The sequence below is a fragment of the Diplodia corticola genome (assembly GCF_001883845.1).
Source record: "Diplodia corticola strain CBS 112549 chromosome Unknown scaffold17, whole genome shotgun sequence".
Classification (NCBI taxonomy): domain Eukaryota; kingdom Fungi; phylum Ascomycota; class Dothideomycetes; order Botryosphaeriales; family Botryosphaeriaceae; genus Diplodia; species Diplodia corticola.
In genome coordinates, this window is record NW_017971496.1 from 171,791 (window position 1) to 193,806 (window position 22,016).

General features: G+C 57.5%; 9 protein-coding genes across 9 annotated transcripts; 6 read left to right on the plus strand and 3 right to left on the minus strand.

Annotated features, from left to right (window-relative positions):
* Positions 1-696: 696 nt before the first annotated feature.
* Positions 697-2,710, plus strand: BKCO1_1700056 (protein transport inhibitor response 1; the record flags this gene model as incomplete). The annotated part of the gene is made up of 2 exons (XM_020271670.1): positions 697-1,367; positions 1,423-2,710. 2 exons carry the CDS (start codon positions 697-699, stop codon positions 2,708-2,710), a joined length of 1,959 nt encoding a protein of 652 aa, XP_020131715.1.
* An 855-nt stretch (positions 2,711-3,565) lies between these two features.
* BKCO1_1700057 (glutaminyl-trna synthetase) lies at positions 3,566-5,558 on the minus strand (the record flags this gene model as incomplete). Its single annotated transcript, XM_020271671.1, has 3 exons — positions 3,566-4,532; positions 4,584-5,010; positions 5,060-5,558. 3 exons carry the CDS (start codon positions 5,556-5,558, stop codon positions 3,566-3,568), a joined length of 1,893 nt encoding a protein of 630 aa, XP_020131716.1.
* Positions 5,559-5,819: 261 nt separating this feature from the next.
* BKCO1_1700058 (cation-transporting atpase 4) lies at positions 5,820-9,744 on the plus strand (the record flags this gene model as incomplete). The annotated part of the gene is made up of 2 exons (XM_020271672.1): positions 5,820-9,244; positions 9,297-9,744. The coding sequence occupies 2 exons, from the start codon at positions 5,820-5,822 to the stop codon at positions 9,742-9,744; spliced, it is 3,873 nt and encodes a 1,290-aa protein (XP_020131717.1).
* Positions 9,745-10,727: 983 nt separating this feature from the next.
* BKCO1_1700059 (tripeptidyl peptidase protein) lies at positions 10,728-12,626 on the plus strand (the record flags this gene model as incomplete). Its single annotated transcript, XM_020271673.1, has 2 exons — positions 10,728-10,935; positions 10,987-12,626. 2 exons carry the CDS (start codon positions 10,728-10,730, stop codon positions 12,624-12,626), a joined length of 1,848 nt encoding a protein of 615 aa, XP_020131718.1.
* Positions 12,627-13,378: 752 nt separating this feature from the next.
* Positions 13,379-14,707, minus strand: BKCO1_1700060 (malate dehydrogenase; the record flags this gene model as incomplete). The annotated part of the gene is made up of 6 exons (XM_020271675.1): positions 13,379-13,969; positions 14,023-14,117; positions 14,174-14,282; positions 14,340-14,380; positions 14,435-14,552; positions 14,642-14,707. 6 exons carry the CDS (start codon positions 14,705-14,707, stop codon positions 13,379-13,381), a joined length of 1,020 nt encoding a protein of 339 aa, XP_020131652.1.
* A 659-nt stretch (positions 14,708-15,366) lies between these two features.
* On the plus strand, positions 15,367-16,089 carry BKCO1_1700061 (nucleoside-diphosphate-sugar epimerase; the record flags this gene model as incomplete). Its single annotated transcript, XM_020271676.1, has 1 exon — positions 15,367-16,089. One exon carries the CDS (start codon positions 15,367-15,369, stop codon positions 16,087-16,089), a length of 723 nt encoding a protein of 240 aa, XP_020131651.1.
* Positions 16,090-16,736: 647 nt separating this feature from the next.
* BKCO1_1700062 (carnitine o-acetyltransferase) lies at positions 16,737-18,676 on the plus strand (the record flags this gene model as incomplete). The annotated part of the gene is made up of 3 exons (XM_020271677.1): positions 16,737-16,773; positions 16,836-17,551; positions 17,603-18,676. 3 exons carry the CDS (start codon positions 16,737-16,739, stop codon positions 18,674-18,676), a joined length of 1,827 nt encoding a protein of 608 aa, XP_020131654.1.
* A 504-nt stretch (positions 18,677-19,180) lies between these two features.
* Positions 19,181-20,527, minus strand: BKCO1_1700063 (dash complex subunit ask1; the record flags this gene model as incomplete). The annotated part of the gene is made up of 2 exons (XM_020271678.1): positions 19,181-20,364; positions 20,416-20,527. The coding sequence occupies 2 exons, from the start codon at positions 20,525-20,527 to the stop codon at positions 19,181-19,183; spliced, it is 1,296 nt and encodes a 431-aa protein (XP_020131653.1).
* A 440-nt stretch (positions 20,528-20,967) lies between these two features.
* BKCO1_1700064 (diacetyl reductase) lies at positions 20,968-21,938 on the plus strand (the record flags this gene model as incomplete). The annotated part of the gene is made up of 3 exons (XM_020271679.1): positions 20,968-21,101; positions 21,151-21,531; positions 21,581-21,938. 3 exons carry the CDS (start codon positions 20,968-20,970, stop codon positions 21,936-21,938), a joined length of 873 nt encoding a protein of 290 aa, XP_020131656.1.
* Between the last annotated feature and the right edge of the window lie 78 nt (positions 21,939-22,016).

Sequence of the window (22,016 nt, forward strand, 5' to 3'; positions counted from 1 at the left end):
GCACTCTCGTTGAGCGCAGCCCGACACCTCCAACCACACCCGTTTCCTCCCGCCTCGAGCCCGCGAGCGAGCCCGACAGGCGCAGACGTTGGTCGAGGCGTCGCATGTGACATCTGCTGCTTGATGCACAGCCTGAAGGCGTAAATCCATGAGCAGTGCGGCCATCAGGTAGGGCGATAGGAAGGAAAGATACGGGTGAACGGCCCGTTGAGTCGCATCGAGCTGCTGCCGTAAGAGCTTTTCTGCTATGATGACCTGGACGCAAGAGTGCGCGTTGGCAGCTGCAACGCGCAGGGAGGGGACGGCACCTGTGCTCGCTGAATATGTTTGTCCTCGGGTGACCCTGATGGACATACCCGGCTGACCTTGTTGGTGCCATCAGCAGGGCGATTCAAGTGGGAAAAGGGCTGGCCAGAGTCGCTGGTGCGGGCTCGCAAGGCTGCGGGCGACTACCGTTCTAGGTGCTTCGCTCTGTCTTCCGGAAGGCGGTCAGGTCAGGTGAAGCTGGCCGCGTTTGCCAGCAGTCGCAACGCGTCTTCTGCCTCTGCTCCGCCCCAGACCCTCCAACGCATCTGCATCCAACCTCCGCCGCCAACCCGCCGCGCCTTGGAGGGCACCCAAACTTGACTTCCACTGCGCCGACACCCGCTCTACCCGACCACATTGCATTGGGCTCTCAACAACCCCACCCCCGCCATGGCCCGCCACGCTTCGCCGCTGCTCTCGCTGCCGGCAGAACTGCAAATCAAGGTGGTGGAGGAGCTGTACGAGGACCCGTCGTGTCCGTACGAAAACCCGCTCGCCAAGGACGTTTTCCTCGAGCACATCAAATCCGTCCGTCTCACCTGCAAGTCGCTGAAAGCCGCCGCAGCCGACACCTTCCTGAAGACATGGTTCTCCCACCGCTCCATCGTCTTGGAGCGCAAGAGCCTGCTCAACTTCTACCACATCGCTACCACCTCACCGTTCAACAGACGCATTGCGCAGCTTGATATCGCCGTCTACGAGTTCCGCTCCGAGCTTGTCCAAAGCTTCACCGTCTTCCTTGCGCGCATGGAGAAGGAGGCGCGTGATGAGAGCTGCTTCCTTCGCCACGACCGCGTCAAGGAGCATTTCTTAGGCGATGCTGAACGTGCCGCAGACTGGCCAAATGCAAGGGCCGCTTACAGTGCCTACAAGAAGCAGGTCGATGACCAGGCCAGACTTTACGATCACTTCGCTCATATTCGCCTGCTGGCGCGCTCACTTCAGGCATTCGATGGTCTCGGGAGTCTCCGCACCATCAGCATCAACGGCGCACAGTCTCCTCTCACCGGCGCTTGGACTAGCGGAATTCTTCAAAAATGTGGCATATCTTTGCTCCACAAGTCAGTCATTCTCGTATATCTTGTAGAACCGCGACGTAGCTAACGTTTTCTTTAGGGAGAAAGTCGCTCTTCATTCTGTGACCATGGGGAGCGTCATTCGCGCTATGGCCCTCAGTGAAGTGGAGCCCTGCACCCTAGTGACCGCCGGCTTGAACGCTAGTGCTTTACAACTGTCGGCCCCTCAGCGCTACCGCTTCGGCAAAATAGGCTTCGGGCATCTTCACAACCTTAGTCTCCGCTTGTTGGACCCCAAGCTTTTCCCCTCAGAGTCGGGTTCTGCGCTCTTTCGGTCTGGCCTTCTTTCGCGCTTCATTCAACAAGTCCAGAACCTGACAAATCTGAGCATCGAGTTCTACAACCAGCCATACGACGTACCCTTGGCCAAATTTCTCGGGCGGCGTATTGAGAAGCTCGAGTCTTTGTCTTTGGGTGGCTTGGCCTACCATGCCCATGATCTCGTTGACTGGCTCACTGAGAACGGCTCCAAGCTTGAACACTTGCAACTGGATTACTCCTCCCTCGTCACCGGAACGTGGCGTGAGGTCTTCCGCAAGATGCGAAGCAACCTTGATCTCAAGTCCGTCTACTTTCACTTCCTGGCAGATGACGAGGAATCCATTCACATCACTGGTGAGAATGTGAACAGCTTCATCTTGAAGAAATCTACAAAGGTCGACTGGGATACTATGGAAAGCAGGAAGCTACCTCACACCATGGGTGATTTAGCAGGCCTTTTCTCGGTTGTTGTAAACAGCCAGCCTACACAGCACCATCACCATCATCACAACCATCAGCACCATCAGCACCATCATCATGGACAGAATGGCGCTGACAATGCTCCGAATGGCCATGGACATAGCCACGATCAAGCTCATGGGGCTCCAGTCGTCGCGGGTCCGGCTCCACCTCTGGGCCACCCGTCCACTACTCAGGCTGAGACGCAGGATTACAGCGTCGCATCTGGAACTACATCTTCGCCGAACGATGCGCCTGATTCAGCTGATGGAACTCCTGGGGGCGCTGGTGGGCCTGCTGGCGGTACCTTGCCCTTGCCAGTACCTCCGCCTCACATGATAAGTGCCATGCAAGATCTCTTCCAGAGCGCGCTCGGAGTTTCTCTGGATTTTCTGGACGATTTTGATGACGGCGAGGACGATGACTTGTCGGACTCCTTCGATGATGATGATGATAACGAAGAGTTCAATGATGAAGTATCTAGCATCGACTCTGAACCCGAAGATGACGAGGAGAGTGACGTTGTTGAAGAGCAAGACGACGACGGTTACATGACTGACGACTCTGTGGCCGAGGCTCTTGTCGATGAAATCATCAGCGAGCTGTAAGGAAGGAGTATCCCTCGTATCGACCTCAACCCGCTTTCGATTCTTGCAGAGAGGCCTTCGGATTTTGTCTGGCTCCACATCTACTACACTTTTCTTCCTTGCAATACGCAAGGATTCTTCTAGCACGATCTGGTGTCTGCCGCAGACAGCGCTTAACATCGACATCTCCAGTGGTGTGTTCGTCGAGGAAAGACCAATCAGGGCTATGGTCGAAACTAAAAAGAACTCGTTTCTGGAGGCTGAATGCAAGCTCTTCACTACAAGTGTCTTGCTCGTTTCCCGAGGTTTTCCTTTCCGTGGGCAGTGACGGAAGGTCTGGAACCCCTCCGTGGTCGCAATAGTGGGTACTGAAGAGAGACAATGAAGTAGATTGGGGTCTCTTTACACTTTCTTTATTTTCTCAAGTCAAAATCCGGGTTCACTATCTGCGTCTTTGCGGATTTTTGCTGTGGGAACCAATATGCGGAGGGGAACATGGGGTATTGCGGTACATTTTCGAAGCACGAATATAAGGTCAGGTATGCTTTCGACACAACAGTTGTCCGCATTTGATGCCAAGCAGTGATCAATCGCCAGAATGTGCACCCTTTCGTGATATTTTCCCGTTACCTTACTTTTTGTGGGTGCCTGCACAGAATCCGCTGCGCGCAACAGAACCGTCAATGGTAATAATCAAAGCTAACTAGCTTCGCCTGTCTAACAGTCTCAACGCCAAATGTTCTCCCGGGCAGTTTTCCCCTGCATCAACCATTCCCACTTGCTCATTTCAAAACGCCGCTGCTAGCACCCCTTCGAGGGGGACACCATCAAATTGCAGATGCCTCATATTCTCATTGTTCAATGACAAAATTCCCCTTATTTATCCTTGTCCTCTTTCAACGTCACAATCTGGTTAAGTACGATCGTATCGCCTTCAAGTTCGGGGTCGATGCAGAAGTAACCAGTACGCATAGCCTGGAAGCGAACAAGGTCATCTGAGCCACCATCAGGCTTCGTGGAATGTGCGGCAGTGAGAGCGTCAAGCCCCTTCTCAATGACTGCATCCTTGTGGACAACCTCACTCTCGGGATTGAGGTCGTCAGCGTAGCCACCAGTCTTCCAGTCCAGAGCATTCGGCTCTGTAGCGCGGAATAGAGCATTGTACTGGCGGGCGACGACGCGGTGGTTCGTCTTCGCGTCGACCCAGTGGATCCAACCTTTGGGCTTGACTGTTGGGTCTGTCTTGACAGCACGAACCTCATCGACGATGCCAGTTGCCGGATCCTTTGTGAAAGATGTCGCTTTGATGGGACCGACGTTGAGAAGACCGACGGTCTGGCCAGGTGCGAGGCGGAAGAAGTTGGGATCGGCCTCTTCACGGAAGTCGCTGCGATCGATGTAGAGGCTACGTGAAAAAGGCACGTTGCGCTTGTCACCGTCGGGCTTCTTTGGATCAAACGGCACGGAGATCTCCTCTTGGTGGTCCTCCGGTATGTCTTCGATAACAACCCTAATCGGGTCAATGATCAAGCTGAGACGAGGTACAGTGCGCTCGAGGTGCTTGCGGACAGCGTTGTCCAGCCTGACTGCCTGGATGCTAGTAAGTGCGTCGGTCACGCCCAACTCGTGAACGAAGTTGAGAAGAGCTTGGGCGGGAATGCCGCGGCGTCGAAGAGCAACAAGGGTGTAAAGGCGTGGGTCATCCCAGCCGCGGACAGCTGGGGAGACTTTTTGGGTTGTCATGGTGCCGTCCTGGTTCTTCTTCTCGACAGTGCATCCCTCAACGAGCATAGCAATACGACGCTTCGAAAGAATGGTGCCCTCTACATTGAGACGGCCATACCTGAGAGCGGTCAGTTGGGGATCAGAAGTGAGGCGCTATCTCAGCACTCACTCTCGCTGCATTGGGCCCTTCTCCTCCGACTTCGGCACCTTCATGTCCAGAATCTCCAGAAGCCAGTCGTAGGATATACGGGACTGTTGGAACTCGGTGGTGCACAGCGAGTGGGTGATGTTCTCAAGGGCATCGCAGATGCAGTGGGTGAAGTCGTATGTGGGATAGATCTTCCACTTATCACCGGTGCGGAAGTGGTGGTTCTGCTCGACGATACGGTAGGCGGCCAGGTCCCACATCTGCGGGTTACCCTCCTTGGGATCCAAGAGACTCTGCTTCATGCGCAAATGGGCGGCACCTGGCTCGTACTTGCCATCGCGCATGGCGCGGAATTCGGCCAGTGATTCCTCGACAGGCCTATCGCGATGTGCGCAGGCAAAACGGTCGCCGCCCTTATTCTCGCCGCGCTGGCGGTTGACGTCCTCCCCTGCACATTGTGAGCGGGTGTGCTTCTCGTATGTGAACGGAGCCCTTACTAGTGCAGTGGCACACATATCCCTTGTCCCGCCTGATCATCTCCTCGGCCAGCTCGTAGAGCTTGTCGAAATTATCGCTACTATAGGTTATGGCGTGGGGCTTGAAGCCAAGCCAGGACACCATGTCCTGGATAGAGGTGAAGAACTTCTCCTCCTCCTTGGCCGGGTTCGTGTCGTCGAAGCGCAGGACACAGACGCCATTGTAGTTCTTCGCGAAGCCAAAGTTGACGGCAATGGCCTTGGCGTGGCCGATGTGCAGGTAGCCATTGGGCTCGGGGGGGAAACGAGTGCGGACGTCGGCGACGGGCTTCTCGTTGTAGACGCGCTTCAACCAGCCTTCCTCGAAGACGTTGGCCGGCTTGGAGTCGGTAGGCTTGGGTCTGAGGGCGGCCTCGGTCTTCGCGGCGGCCTTCTTCGCGGCGGCCTCAGCCTTTTTGCGAGCCTTCTCAGCCGCCCGCTTGGACATCTCAGGGGCCGCGGGAGCGGGAGCGTCGGCCATGGCGTGCTGGAGCTTGCGGGGCGCAGAGAAGCAGGGAGCGGGAGTGCAATGTGGGGTGCGAGCGGTGGAGGGGCAGGCGCGTGGTGGTGTGTGAATCACTTTAAAACATGAGTCAGGCACGACCGGGTCAGCCACAGCTGCCGGAGTCACGAATCTCCGGCCGCCACTAGGTTCCACGCCGCCATCCGCCTTGGCCTTCGCGACGAGCTGGCCTTTTCTTCCAGACGCCCATCTTGGTCTCCAGGCCACGCCGCTTCCAAGATGCCTCTCGTCGACAACGACCAGATCCAGGCGGCCACCCTGCACAACCCGCTGCCACTTTCGTTGCACCTCTACGTCTGGCCTTTCCTCATCGTTTGGCCGCTTTTCCTTTCCGTCTACCTGTCGCCCTCGCAGTATGAGAAGCACATCCAGTCCTCCGAGTGGACCTTTGTCTGGTGCGGCTCCATCATCACTGTTCAGTCGCTCATCTGGCTCAGCACCCACTGGAGCGTTGACCTGAAGGCCCTGTTCACCGCGACCAAGGCCAAAGATGTCCGCAGCGCAACACTCATCAAAGTCCAACCCATTGCCAATGCCGGCGCGGCCGAGATCTGCCCGCTGAAGCGCGACAATGTTGGCGGCAAGCAGAACCTCTCCTTCCTCTTCCAGAAGCGCCGGTTCCTCTACCATGCCGAGGAGGATACGTTCGCGACTCTGTCCTACTCGATCGACGCCGAGCCAAAGCCCGTCATCAGCTCCTTCCAAAGCTCGCGTGGCCTGACCAGTGCTGCTGAGGTGCAGCGCATCCACGAGCACTATGGCGACAACTCGTTCGATATCCCCGTCCCCACCTTTCTCGAGCTCTTCAAAGAGCACGCCGTCGCGCCTTTCTTCGTCTTCCAGATCTTCTGCGTCGGCTTGTGGATGCTGGACGAATACTGGTACTACTCGCTGTTCACCCTGTTCATGCTGGTCGCCTTTGAGAGCACCGTTGTGTGGCAGCGTCAACGGACATTGAACGAGTTCCGCGGCATGAGTATCAAGCCATACGACGTCTGGGTCTTCCGGGAGAACAAGTGGCAGGAAATCGAAAGCGACAAGCTGCTTCCTGGCGACCTTGTCTCCGTGGAGCGCACCAAGGAAGACAGTGGCGTGGCATGCGACATGATTCTGGTTGAGGGTACCGCTATCGTGAACGAGGCAATGTTGTCTGGAGAGAGCACGCCTGTCCTGAAGGATTCTATCCAGCTGCGCCCGGGAGATGCTCACATCGATCCCGAAGGTTTGGATAAAAACGCACTGCTGTGGGGTGGTACCAAGGTCCTCCAGGTCAGCCACGGAAATCCTAGCGAGGACGCTGCCGATGCCATTCCCCGCCTTGCCTCAGGCGTTCCCCCGCCACCGGACAAAGGCGCTGTTGCCATTGTAGTCAAGACGGGATTCGAAACAAGTCAGGGTAGCCTCGTGCGCACCATGATTTACTCCACCGAGCGTGTATCCGCCAACAACGTCGAGGCTTTGCTTTTCATCCTTTTCCTGCTCATCTTCGCCATTGCCGCATCTTGGTATGTCTGGCAAGAGGGTGTGCTTAGGGATCGTAAGCGGTCGAAGCTGCTTCTGGACTGTGTCCTCATCATCACCAGTGTGGTCCCGCCGGAGCTTCCTATGGAGTTGAGCTTGGCCGTCAACACAAGCCTTGCTGCCCTCAGCAAGTACGCCATCTTCTGCACTGAGCCTTTCCGCATTCCGTTCGCCGGCCGCGTTGATGTCGCCTGTTTCGACAAGACTGGTACCCTGACTGGTGAAGATCTTGTTGTTGACGGCATTGCCGGCCTGGGTCTCGGCCGGCCAGAAGTTAAGGCCGAGGCCGATGGGGCTCAGACTCAGCTGGTGCCGGTTAATCAGGTCGGTCCTGATTCCACGTTGGTTCTCGCCACAGCCCATGCCCTGGTTAAACTCGACGAAGGAGATATTGTTGGTGAGCCCATGGAGAAAGCAACCCTGCAGGCTCTTGGGTGGGTCCTTGGTAAGCAGGATACTCTCACCAACAAAATCGGGCGTACGAGCGTCGCGGAACTAGTTCAGATCAAACGCCGTTTCCAGTTTTCCTCAGCCCTCAAGAGGCAGAGCTCCATCGCCACGGTTTTGGCCACGAACCCGAAGACTGGGAAGAAAGCGAAGCACACTTTTGTTGGCGTGAAAGGGGCTCCGGAGACAATTCGTAACATGCTGGTCAACACCCCGCCCAAGTACGAGGAAACTTACAAGCACTTTACCAGAAACGGCGGTCGTGTGCTGGCCCTGGCATACAAGCGTCTTTCCACCGAGGACGAGATCAGCCAGAAGAGGATTAACGACCTGAAGCGTGAGGAAGTCGAATGCGATCTCCACTTCGCTGGTTTCCTAGTCCTTCAGTGCCCACTCAAAGATGACGCAAAGAAGGCCGTTCAAATGCTCAATGAGAGCAGCCATCGCGTGGTTATGATTACCGGTGACAACCCGCTCACCGCTGTCCATGTGGCTCGTCAAGTGGAGATCGTTGACAGGGACTGCTGGATCTTGGATGCTCCGGAGAATGATGACTCGGGCACGAATCTTGTTTGGAGAAGCATTGACGACAAGGTCAACATCCCAGTCGACCCTACTCAAGAGCTTTCCCCGGAAATTATCAGCACAAAGGACATCTGCGTTACAGGATATGCCCTGAGTAAGTTCAAGGATCAGAAAGCGTGGCATCAGCTCCTCCGCCATACCTGGGTCTACGCGCGTGTTTCGCCCAAGCAGAAGGAAGAAATTCTTCTTGGACTGAAGGACGCTGGTTACACTACTCTCATGTGTGGTGATGGCACGAATGATGTTGGTGCACTGAAACAGGCTCACATCGGCGTCGCTCTTCTCAATGGTACGAAGAACGACCTGGACAGGATTGCCGAGCATTTCAGAACGACGAAGATGAAGGAGGTGTACGAAAAGCAGGTGTCTCTCATGCAGCGCTTCAATCAGCCCACGCCTCCAGTGCCGCCTATGATTGCGCACCTGTATCCGCCTGGACCGACGAACCCGCATTATGAGAAGGCGATGAAACGTGAGCAAGACAAGAAGATCAGCAAGGGTATCACAGCTGCCGAGGAGGCTGCAAAGGCAAACGGAGTCAGTTTGCCAGCGTCGGGCGCCGTTGCCGCGGCCCCGGATGAGACCCCCTCCCAGAGAAATCAACGCTTGGCTCAGGAAAAGGCACAAAGCCTGGCGGACAGGTTGCAGATGTCCATGATGGAGAACGAGCTGGATGACAGTGAGCCTCCAACGATCAAGCTCGGCGACGCGTCCGTTGCGGCGCCCTTTACCAGCAAGCTGGCCAACGTTATCGCCATACCCAACATCATCCGCCAGGGACGCTGCACCCTCGTTGCTACGATCCAAATGTACAAGATCTTGGCCCTCAACTGTCTCATCAGCGCATACAGCTTGAGCGTGCTCTACCTGGACGGGATCAAATTCGGTGACGGGCAGGTTACCATCAGCGGCATGATGATGAGCGTCTGCTTCCTGTCCATTTCTCGGGCCAAGCCTGTCGAGGCGCTTTCTAAGGAACGCCCGCAGCACAACATCTTCAACGTCTACATCATCGGCTCTGTCCTCGGGCAGTTCGCCATCCACATTGTTACTCTCATCTACATCTCTCAATATGTGCAGCGCACGGAGCCGTAAGTACCATCTAGCCGATACTGTGATTGGCGAATGCTAACTTGACTTTAGTAAGAGCGACGACGTGGACCTGGAGGGCGAGTTTGAACCGTCCCTCCTCAACAGTGCCATCTATCTCCTGCAACTCATCCAGCAGATTTCCACGTTCGCGATCAATTACCAGGGTCGGCCGTTCCGGGAATCGATCCGTGAGAACAAGGGCATGTACTACGGTCTCGTTGGCGTGGCGTTTGTTGCCTTCTCTTGCGCGACCGAGTTCATTCCCGAAATCAACGAGAAGCTACGCCTGGTGCCTTTCACGAACGAGTTCAAGGCTACGATGACGGTGGTCATGATCATCGATTACGTCGGCTGCTTTGTCATTGAGAAGACGCTGAAGTTCTTCTTCAGCGACTACAAACCCAAGGACATTGCGGTACGCAGGAAGGACCAGATTGAGAGGGAGGAGGCCAGGAAGAAGCTGGAGGCCGAAGAGGCTGAGAGGAAGAAGGAGCAGTAGAGGGCTGCATTGAGTGCTGAACTTGCTGTAGAATAGCAATAGACGATAGAGGAGCAAGTCCTCGTGTGCGTAGCGCAACTATCGATACACATGAGACATCTCCCCAGCGAACGGGCCCGAATTACAATACACACGTTTGTGAAGTTGAGGCAATTTTTCCTGCAGGGTGTTCGAACCGGATATGAATTGCTAATTGTGGTGCGATAGGTGGCTCGACGGAGAGGCGGTGTCGCGTGAAGAAGGTCGTTGCTTTTTTATGGTATTGAGGGTTGCACAAACGGCGTGACAGACAGAAACGCGGCCGTATAGGCTACGGCAAGGGAGATGCAGAGCTATTACGAGAAAGGTAGGTCGAGATCTGGAGGTTCTGCATTTGCCGCTTCTGTCCCGGGGACGGAAGCTCGGCCGCGCATCTTGCTAGAGCAGACGAAGCCAACCTGCTATATGCGGTACGATGGTGGCGGTTGCTTGGCTAATAATCACAGCAGGCAGTGTCGACGGCGAACGAGTGTCTCCAAGACAGTATACTACATACGCCCGGCGGGTTGGCGGCCCTAAGTGGCCATGTCGACTAGGTAGGCGGGCGGGTACGGGCTCGCGAAAGAGCAAAGACCATCACGGCGCCTACTAGGCTGGTAGACTGTGCCGCTCGTAGCACCGGCGAGAGGCCGTACAACCTGCAACTGGCACGGCTAGCGGAGATGAGGGGTGGAGCTGCCACTTGTGCCACTGCCTGGACGGATGGTGCTCGCCCGGGACAGTATGCGCGACCGGCCGCACCTGCCCTCTCCGCTGGCGCCCGCTTCTCCACACCCTCCCTTTTTAGAGGGCCGCCATAAATTTGAGGTGAGCGACGGAGGAAAAATTGTTTTCCCAGGGGGCGGGGGGTCAGAATCTGGTTGGGGGGGGGGGTCCAAATTTATGGCCACCTTTTAAAGCTCGAGCTTGGTCGTTTTTTGCGTCCGTCCGTCTGCCTGCCCAAGATGTTTGGCTCCCACCTTCTCGTGCTGCTGGCCGCTGCCGCCAGCGCCTTGCCTCTGCGCGCCCGCTCCGAGTACCAGGTCAAGGAAACCATCCACGTCCCGCGCAGTTGGTCGCGCGTCGGCCGTGCCCCCTCGGAGCATGTCGTCAACCTCCAGATCGGCTTGAAGCAGGCCCGCTTTGCCGAGCTCGAGAGGCACCTCTACGAAGGTTCGTGTGATAAGCTAGATGAGGGCAAGCTCTTTTTTTGATACAATGTAGTCTCGAACCCCAGGCACGAGCGCTATGGCCAGCATCTGACCGCAGACGACGTCAAAAAGCTTGTCACGCCCGCCGATGACACCCTGGACCTTGTTCACGAGTGGCTCGAGGACAATGACATTGCTAAAGCCCACTTGGAATACAGTCCCGCAAAGGACTGGATCAAGCTTTCACTGCCTGTCGACCAAATCGAAGCTCTCCTAGACACCGAATACTCGGTCTATCAGCACGAGACTGGCGGTCACATCGTCCGCACTCCCGCCTGGTCTCTGCCTCGCCATCTCCATGACCACGTCGAGACCATCCAGCCCACAAACTCGTTCTTCCGAGCCGCTCCTCGTAGGAGCAATGTTAGGCCCATCATCGAGGACCTTCTGCAGCCTCTTGCTCACCAGAATTTCGTCACCAGCCAGACCTCTTCGGATTCCGGCGCGCCTTACGTGTCTGCCATCTGCAACACGACTTACGTAACTCCTCACTGCTTGCGCACCTACTATGGCACCGTGGACTATGTTCCCCAGGTCCCTGGCAAAAACAAGATCGGACTTGCAAATTATCTCAGCGAGACCAGCAAACGGACCGATGTCAAACTCTTCCTGGAACAGTTTCGCCCCGATGCCGCCTCTGCCGCCGACAGCTTCACCATCGAAGTCGTCAACGGAGGCGACAACACTCAAACTCCCAACACACCCGAGCAGAATGGAGAGGGCAAGAACATGGAAGGCAACCTTGACGCCGAGACTATCCTGGGCATTGGCTACCCTACTCCGCTCATTGCTTACAACACTGGTGGCTCCCCTCCCTTCCAACCCGATGCCAACGAGGAAACCAACACCAATGAGCCATACCTCGAATGGGTGCAGCACGTTCTCAAACAATCCGACGTGCCTCAAGTGATATCCACCAGCTACGGCGATGACGAGCAAACGGTTCCTCCCTCGTACGCCTACACCGTCTGCAACATGTTCGCCCAACTTGGCGCCCGTGGCGTCACCCTTCTCTTCGCCTCTGGCGATGCCGGCGTGGGCAACGAAGGTGCTTGCATCAGCAACAACGGCACGGATGCCGCCACTTTCCTGCCGTCGTTCCCCGACGGCTGCCCATACGTGACGTCCGTGGGCGCCACCACCGGCTTCTCGCCCGAGACCGCAGCCTACGATGGCTCCGGCTCCGGCAGCGTCTTCACGTCCGGCGGCGGATTCAGCAACTACTTCGGCCAGCCACCCTACCAAGCCGAGGCCGTTCACAACTACTCCGCCGCGCACCTCGCCGACGGCGCCTACGCCGGCCTGTACAACGCCTCCGGCCGTGCATACCCGGACATCGCGGCCCAGGGCCAGAAATTCGTCGTCGCCTGGGAGGGAAGCGACATCCGTCTCGACGGCACGTCGGCGTCCACCCCCCTCGCGTCTGCCATCGTCTCGCTCGTCAACGACGCCCTCATCGCTGCTGGCAGGAGCCCTCTCGGCTTCTTGAACCCCTGGCTCTACCAGGGCGGCTGGAAGGCTTTCAACGACGTCACCGATGGCAGCGCCGCCGGTTGTGGTGTCGAGGGCTTCGTGGCTGCGGAGGGCTGGGATCCGGCCACTGGATTCGGCACTCCCAACTTCCCCGCTATTCTGAAGAGCCTGGGTCTGTGACGTCTGTGTACGGATGAACGCCCGCTTTGCATGATGATAGAATGATCAAGAATATGGTGCAGGTGCTAGACTAGCCGCAAATCGCATCTTACCTGTTAATATAATACATACATAGGAAGGCAAGACGTGAAAACTTTACGTTGCGATGGAGTAGCCATTCGCCGAGACAACACGCCCTGTTAGACTGTTAAGCTAGGTATACAGATTGCATCGGCATGAGGCTGACCAAGACATGATCTGCCCTCCTGCGTTGATGAGATCTGCACATTGTTCGCTACGAACGGCGAAAAGGGAAACATGGGAATAATGCCGTAAAAAGCCGGAGCATCAGCTACACTTTATCGATTTTTGCCATGCCAGCGGGCTGTCTCAATCGAACCCTGGTATACTCCATCGGGCAAGACATGAAGCTCGTAGTAAAGTAGCGTATTGTTGACGGTCAAATTAAGCGTTGCACTAGCCTGAACGCAGGTATGTGGTGCAGCATGCGCTAGCGCTTTGATGCTCAGATGCACGTAATAAACTGAGTCACTATAACACAGCTCAACAAATACTGGATACGCGGATACAAGGGAATCTACATGCAAGAGGTCTTTGTAGCCGGAAGATATGAAACGGGCGCAAAAGAAGAGAAGGGGTTCCAAAACGCGCGCACTTCCATCCCCAACTAATCACGATTCCCACCGGACCACAGCCTAGTTTTTACGCTCTCCATCGCCAGCGCTCTCTTTTTCATCCCATCATAAGGGAATTTAAGGGTTCTGCTTGGCGAAATCGACACCCTTCTTGATGTTCTTGGCCAGGTCCTGGACGCAGACCTCAAGGAGCTTCTGCTCGTAGGCGGTGACATCACCAACGGGGAGGATCTTCTCAACACCGTTGGGGCCGAGCTCAACGTTGGAGGCGAAGAAGTCGCAGCCCTGGTCCTTGTAGAGAGGGCTATCGACAAAGGTGGGCTCAATGACGCCCTTCTCGCCCTGGGCAGCGCGGAGCAGGGACTCGGCGAAGCGGGCACCGGCCATGGCCATGGACAGAGTGGCGGAACCAGCACCGCCCTTGGCCTGGACAACCTCGTCGCCACCGAACTGGACACGCCTGACGTACTCATCGAGCTCCGCGCCCTCAAGCTTGTGACCGGCCTGGGAAAGCAGAGGAACGATGGTAGCACCCGAGTGGCCGCCAATGACGGTGATGTTCTCGTTGGCGGGATCGGAGCCCTTCAGCTGGGAGATGAAGCGCGAGGCACGGACGACATCGAGAGTGGTGACGCCGAAGAGGCGCTTGGGGTTGTAGACGCCCTTGGACTTGAAGACCTCGGCGGTAATGGGGACGGTGGAGTTGACCTGGTCTTGGGTCAACAGGCTAGGGCAAGAGAGGGGGATCGCAAGAGACATACCGGGTTGGAGATGATCAGGACGTTGGCGTTGGGGGCGGCGTCAGCGGTGGCCTTGGCGAGGTCACGGACGATGGAGGCGTTGGTGTTGAAAAGGTCTGCGAGCGATCAATACGGCTGCGATCGGCAATTGTTGGGGTAGAACTATCCATACCATCACGGGTCATGCCAGGCTTGCGGGGGACACCGGCGGGGATGAGGACGATCTCAGAGCCCTCGAGGCACTCGCGGAGGCCGGAGGGAGTAGGGTCGTAGCCCTTGACCTGAGTTGTGGGTGAGCGGCAAGCTCAATGGCAAAGCAAAGACGGGCAACAACATACGTTGCTCTTGGTGTTGATGTGGCTGACGTCGGCAGCAACACCTGCAGCGGCGCGTTAGCGGAAGGCAGGTCGTCGGCGAAGGCTGCGGTACGTACCGGGACCGCCGCGGATGTCGTACAGCGCCAGCTCAGAGACGCGCGGGTTGAGCTTGAGCAGCAGCGACAGAGGCTGGCCAATGCCACCGGCAGCGCCGAGGACGGTGACCTTGGAGTTCTGCGAGACGGACGTCAGCAATGGATGCGGGATGCGGGCGGCGCGGACGCGGGCGCGAGCGCGGGCGAAGCATTTTGGAGCTTGCGTACCTGCCTGGCGGAGATGGAGAAAGCCCTCCGCTGGGCGGCGCCGAAAACCTGACGAGCAGCGAACATGTTGATAGATGCGGGTGGGAGGTGGAGGCGGGAGAGCGCGATGGAGAAAGGACGTGGATGGATGGAGACGACGGGTGTGAGGAAGTTCTGTTGGTGTGTCGGCACGGAAAGCTTGCGCCCAGCTTGGCGCCGCACAATTCTCGGACACCGGCCGCTAGCAGCTATCTCAGTGACCGGTATGCTCCTCCTCCCTTGCCCCGGCTGCCAGACCCTGCTCCTGCGCGACGAATTGACGCTGCTATCCGGGCTTTTCCGACCCTAACTCGTCCATGCGGCACTCCGACTGCCCCCGCAGATGAAAAGCGCCACGAGCCGGATATCGGCTGCATCTGGAGCTGACGCAATTCACATCGTGACGTCTAGGTCCCGCCGACCTACCCACCGCTTGAAAAGGCGCGTTACTCCTGCCGCTGCGCGCTCCGTTCCATTCAGTTGTCTGTCGCGTCCATCGCCATGCCTGTGGACCACGAGAACGATCTTCTCTTGATTACCTGCGCCTCTGGAAAGCAGGCCTCGCGTCTTCTCTGGTGCACGACAAGTGGCAACACCTCCGCCTTGTCGTCAACTCGCCCTCGTCGGAGCAGCGCCTCAAGCAACAACACCCCAGCGCTGACGTGACTCGGGCCAGCCTGGAGAATGTCGACGAGGCTCGACGCATCATGGCCGGGGTGACCACTGTCTTGCACATCGGGCCATCCTTCCACCCGCACGAGACGGAGATGGGCTATTTCATGGTCGACGCAGCCGTACAAGAGGCCAAGCGCGGCACGTTCAAGCACTTTATATACTCGTCGGTGCTCAACACCCAACTCCGCAAGATGATGAACCATGACTGCAAACGCTACGTCGAGGAGTACCTCATAGAGTCGGGTCTAGACTACACCATCCTCCAGCCCACCCACATCATGGACACGTTCCCTGTGGCGCATCTGCTGTCACAGGCGGAGCCGGTGTACCAAGCCAACTGGAACACAAGCGTGCCCTTCTCCTTCATTGCGCTGCAGGACCTGGCCGAGGCTGCGGCAACGGTGATTGAGGAGAGGGATAAGCACTACCTGGCGCAGTATCCGCTCAGCTCCACTCGGGCGCTGCCGTACGACGAGGTCATTCAGACGGTGGGCCAGGCAATCGGCAAAAACGTGAGAGTGGAAACGAGGCCGGTGACCGAAGCTGCGGATGCGCTCCTGACCATGATGTTTGGCGCGGACAAAGCCCATCCCAGCACGCGGGACATTGCCCAGCGGATGGTCCTGTTCTACAACTACCACGGGCTCAAGGGCAACCCCAACGTCCTCGAATGGCTGATCGGACGGAAGCCGACGGCCCACGCGGACTGGGTGCGTGCTCAGGTGCAGGATGCGGAGAAGGGCAAGACTGGCTGAAAAGAGCCACGGCTCTGGGGGCGCGTGGTCTGGATGAATACGGCCGTAGTTTGTTGTGTTAATGTTATCAGATCCGCTGCGAGCACAGGCCACGCAGGCGTTGCGTCACTCCTTCACATGTCGGGGCCCCGGTCTGGGGAAACCGCTCGTGAACAGCAACACCAAAGCGCAGAAATAGACTGACGGCCATTGCTCCGAGCCTCAGGACGGCCACTAAAAGTGACGGCAAGGGGAGCCATGCAAGCAGCGCAGCAGGCTGGGCCAGCGCGTGCGCGTGCGCGTGCCACCCTCGGCCAATCAGACAAGCCGACCTGGACCTCGGCTCCTGCCCCAGGCCCAGCGCGCAACAGCTCCTCGTCGATCCCGAGCGGCCAGCTTTGCCAGTTCCCGCCGACCGAGGAAGTTGACGCTGAGAGGTAAATATTCGCACCTGGTGCCTCCTGCTTTGCCATCCACCTGCCCGCCATCCATCCCAAGTCCCTCAACCCAAGAGGCATGTTGAATGCACTGAGCCGGTCTCGCGCCTCTGCATCCCTCCTCCGCTCGCAGATCAGACCCGCGACGCCATCTCTGAGCAAGGTACTTCCCTCTGTGCCCCGCTGTCGTGCAACCGCAAACTCACCAGCCCCGCGCTGTAGTTCACGCCCATGGCTTCCGTGCGGAAACAGTCCTCCTTGCCTGCTGGTATGCCCACTCGTCCTTTGGTGCTCCCCCCTCGCTTCTTACTCACGCCCTGGCTCGCATAGGCTACAAGGAGGACCTCAGCAAAGGCCGCATGCTCCGCTTCGAGGAGTCCCTGCCCCGCTTGCCTGTGCCCACCCTCGAGGAGACCGCAAAGCGCTACCTCAAGTCCGTACACCCCTTGCTCAACACCACCGAGTACGAGAACACAAAGAAGGCCGTTGAGGATTTCGTTCAGCCTGGCGGCGTGGGCGAAACTCTCCAGAAGCGCCTGGTTGCCAGGCGCGAGGATTCCAGCGTCAAGAACTGGATATACGAGTGGTGGAACGATGCCGCCTATCTGGCCTACCGGGACCCTGTCGTGCCGTATGTGAGCTACTTCTACTCCCATCGCGACGACCGCAAACGCCGCGATCCTTCGAAGCGTGCCGCAGCCATCACGACCGCCGTGCTGGAGTTCAAGAAGCTCGTCGATACCAAGGAGCTGGAGCCCGAGTACATGAAGAAGCTGCCCATCGCCATGTCCAGCTACGAGTACATGTTCAACTGCTGCCGTATCCCCGCTAAGCCCGCCGACTACCCCCAGAAGTATGACGAGGCCAACAACAAGCATATCGTCGTCGTCCGCAAGAATCAATTCTTCAAGGTCGATCACGAGGTCGACGGCAGGCAGCTCACCACCGCCGAGCTGGAGCAGACATTCAAGAGAATATACCAGAAGGCCGAGAAAGCACCCGCTGTTGGCCTCTACACCAGCCAGAACCGAGACGTGTGGACTGAGGTATGTTGGAATCTAGCAAGACGTGGACTGGAGCAAGACTGACCAGATCAGGTTCGCGAACGTCTCATTGCCGCCCACCCCTCCAACGAGGGTGTTCTCAAGGCCATCGAGTCAGCTTCTTTCGTTGTTTGCCTTGACGATGCCTCGCCTGTGACCCTCGAGGAGCGCGCGCGCCAGTACTGGCATGGCGATGGTGCCAACCGCTGGTTCGACAAGCCGCTTCAGTTCATCGTCAACGACAACGGCACTTCTGGCTTCATGGGCGAACACAGCATGATGGATGGCACGCCCACGCATCGCTTGAACGACCACATCAACATGCTGATTACTACAAACGCGCTGCCCTTCGATGACCCATCTGTCCGCTCTAACTTACCGGAACCCATCCCTCTGGACTTCAAGCTCAACACCCGCCTGCAGAATGACATCCGCGACGCGCAAAAGCATTTCGATGGCCAAATTGGCGCGCATGAGCTCCGTGTTCAGGCATACCAGGGCTACGGCAAGGGTCTGATCAAGAAGTTCAAGTGCTCGCCAGACGCATACGTGCAGATGCTTATCCAACTGGCCTACCACAAGTTCTATGGCAAGAACAGGCCAACCTACGAATCCGCCGCTACACGTCGCTTCCAGCAGGGCCGCACCGAGACCTGCCGCACCGTGTCGGACGAGAGCGTGGCCTTCTGCTCAGCCATGGCCGATCACTCCGTTTCGCCCGAGAAGTGCCGTGAGCTCTTCCGTGCCGCCCTCGACGCCCATGTCAAATACATTACCGATGCCAGCGATGGCCGTGGTGTTGATCGCCACCTGTTCGGCCTGAAGAAGTGCTTGCAGCCAGGCGAGGACGTGCCGTCCATCTACAACGATCCGACCTTTGCCTACTCGTCGCACTGGTTCATCTCCAGCTCCCAGCTCAGCTCGGAGTACTTCAATGGCTACGGCTGGAGCCAGGTCGTGGACGATGGCTGGGGAATCGCCTACATGATCAACGAGAACAGCATCCAGTTCAACGTGGTTTCCAAGAACTTGGGCTCGGAGCGCATGTCTTTCTATCTCAATGAGGCTGCTGGCGACATCAGGGACGTCATGCTTCCTTCTCTCGAGGCGCCTAAGGCGAAGTTGTAAAAAAAAAATTATGCTATGTAGAGGGGCTGTCATGTAAGGGTGGATCAATTCTCGGATTTGTTTGGCATAGGTAGAATACCTCCATCTTGGGATCGGCCTACGAACGGTTGGTGGGTGGCCTCGATTTATGTTAGAGAGCGAACGGCTTCGCATCAAAGTCACGTTCCGAGGCGACTAGGACATGACCTAATACGTCATCACGTTTTGTTTCTGCATGCTGCGGATAGATAGTCAATCTACACGCGTTCTGTATGACTTCAAATCCCAAAGATGCCGCAAATTTACGACTTGAGTAGATTGTAGACCGGATCGGTATCAACCCGCGTCGGCCTTTCTCCCAATGATAGGCAATGGCCACTCTTTCTATGTATGTACTACCGGGTATCAGTATAACGCAACGAGATCCCACAACGCCCATGCTATAAAAACGGAAGCACAACGACTCCCTATCGAGACAGCTAGAAACTATCGTCAAGGTCCAATTGCCGTCGCACAATGCTCGGGCTATCCTCCGTCACGTTCGAATCCGTCAACTCCCCCCCCACCCGCCGTCAGCAGCAGGTCCTCGACGATCTTCCTGCTCGCCTCGCGCGCAGGGGTCTGCATGAGGCGGCTCTGAGGCACGTGGAACTGCATCGTCTTCGGGGGACTGAACTCGGTCTCGCCCTCGCTGTCGCTGTCCCACGTGATGAAGTCTTCGGCACTCTTGGCGCCGCCCGTGAACTTGCTGACGGTGCCCAGTCCGCCACCACTCTTGCCGCCAGGGGTTTGGTTGTTTCTTTGTTGGTAGACGCTGACGCCTGGCGTTCGAGGCGTCTTGGCGGGAGAGAAGATGTCAGCCCGCAACTGCGGGGCAGGAGCCTCGGGAGAAGACAGGGGCGAGGAGTCGAACGCCAGGCGTCGCCTGGTGCGGTTGGAGGTTCCGGAAGTCGCGGCGCTGGCGCCGGCGGCGCCGGGACGCATCTTTTGCGTCGCCGTGTGCGGCGTGGCGGCGATTCGGTACGTCTTGTCGAGCATGTGATGGAGGAGAGGGTCGTTGTTGGAATTGCGGCGCGTGTGGCGCGTGTGCTGGTCGGCCGAGCCGGGTGCGAATGGTGACGACTCGGGCGTCATGGACATGTCGGGCAGCGTGGACTGCGAGAGTTTGCCGGGTGTTGTAGGGGCGCCGAGAACAGTGCCACCTTCGGGCAAGCCGCTCGCCTCAGATGACAAGTCGTCTGAGCCGTGGCCGGCACCTTCACTCCCGTCACCTCGTAGCTCACGCTTCAGTGCCTCGTATGGAGAGGGGTATTCATCGGTAAAGGAGGATCTAGCAGGGTTGCGAGGCGTCTTGGCCATGGACGGTGAGGAGAGTAGCGAGTCTTCGAGTCCTTCGTCGTCGTCGTCGTCGTCGTCGAATTGGCTTGGGCGCCCAGCGACGGAATGGAGCGTGTTATCGGCGCGAATTGAAGGGCTGTCGTCGTACGCGGTTGACGCATGTGTCGAATCATCCGGTTGCATGGCGGTGTCGTCTGCAGCGGCGGGCTCCTCGTAGCCCGACAGCGAGACATTGGCGCTGGCCTCGAAGAATTGCTTCCAGAACTTTGAGCCCTCCCACACGGCCTCGGAATGTTTCGCGTACTGCTCAACCACGGGCAGGATGCTCCCAGTGACTATGCGATGAGCACGGCTGAAGTTGTGATCGATTTCTGGGCAGAGTCAGCGCACGGCGCAACACAGCGCGGCAGCGGGGTGGGCACCTTGCAGCGTCAGAGTAATTGACTGTTCGAGTTTCTCCAGCTCCTCGGTCAAGCTGAGGTTGCGCTGAGCCGCTGCGCTGCTCTGCGCCATCATGCTGCTGGGACGTGACATGTTGTTTGGGTTGGAGGGGTGGAGGGGTCGGGTCCGTCCCGCGGGCGGCAAAATGTCAACACGGGCGCCGCCGTAAATAATTGTGGCCGCCGCCATGTAGCGCTCCGTTTCGGGCAAGCCGAGACGCGTCCCCCACGCGCCGGGACGCGCCTGCACCCCAACGTCTCGCCCACCACCCTTGTGTTCGCCCCACGCTTCTCCGCACTTTGTACGGATGTGCAGCAGCCGCTTTACCCCACACCGTGTTACATCGCCATGCTTCGTCTCCTCGCAAGACTCCGCACGCCCGGCTGCTCCGCCGGCGGAGGCGGCGGAGCAGCCCCCGAGCTACTACTACATACAAATGCACTCTTCCCTGCGACGCCCGCTGAAGCCTTTGCCCTGCATTTCTTTTGGTTTATCCATAGCTATTCCGTCGACTTCCAATCTGCTAGATCATCATGTCTGCTCGTTTCGCGCCAAGAAGCCTACTGAGTGCCTCGACTCGCACCGTCATTCGACCGTGGTCGCGCTCATTTGCGACTACTCCTAAGCTACAGAAGACCGCCATAGTCACGGGCTCCGCAAGGGGACTGTTAGTCGAAGCACCTTCCTCTGCACATACCTCGCTCACCCTTTAACAGCGGCAAAGCCATTGCCATCCGTCTTGCTGAAGATGGTTACGACGTCACCGTCAATGACATAGCTCACAACAAAGCCCAAGCCGAGGAAGTCGTATCCCAAATCAAGAGCTTGGGCCGCAAGTCCACCCTCGTTATCGGCGATGTTTCGAAGCGTGCAGATGTCAAGCATGTAGTTGACACTTCAGTGAAAGAGCTTGGGCCGTTGGACACCATGGTAGCCAACGCCGGCATTGCTCAAGTCAAGCCGCTGCTCAAATTGTCCGACGAGGACTTCCGCCGCATGTTCGAGGTCAACGTCCATGGCGTCTTCTACTGCTACACAGAGGCAGCGAAGCGAATGATAAAGCAAGGTGGGGGCGGAAAGCTCATTGGCTGTGCAAGGTACGCGAGTTCCCTCCACACGGTTTCTTGCTGACGCCTGCTACCGCAGCATCGTCGCTTTCAAGCCTTTTGCCATGCTATCCCACTACTCGGCTTCGAAATGGGCTGTCCGCGGTCTGACCCAGGCTATGGCCATGGAGATGGCAACTCACAAAATCACCGTGAACGCCTACGCCCCGGGAATCGTCGGCACCGCCATGTGGGACTTGATCGACGAGGAGTTGGGCAAGACGACTGGCGCTAAGAAGGGCGATACTATCAAAAAGTACACAAAGGAACTGATTGCACTTGGCCGGACCAGTGTCCCGGAAGATGTCAGCAAAGTTGTTAGTTTCCTAGCTGGACCAGACAGTGAATACGTGACTGGACAGACCATGGTCGTTGACGGTGGCATCGTTTACACTTAAGGTTATAGCATTTCTAGTATCCTCTTTAATGTTATAACACCTGCCCGTCGCTCCTTTCATAGTAGGTACCTGAGTAAC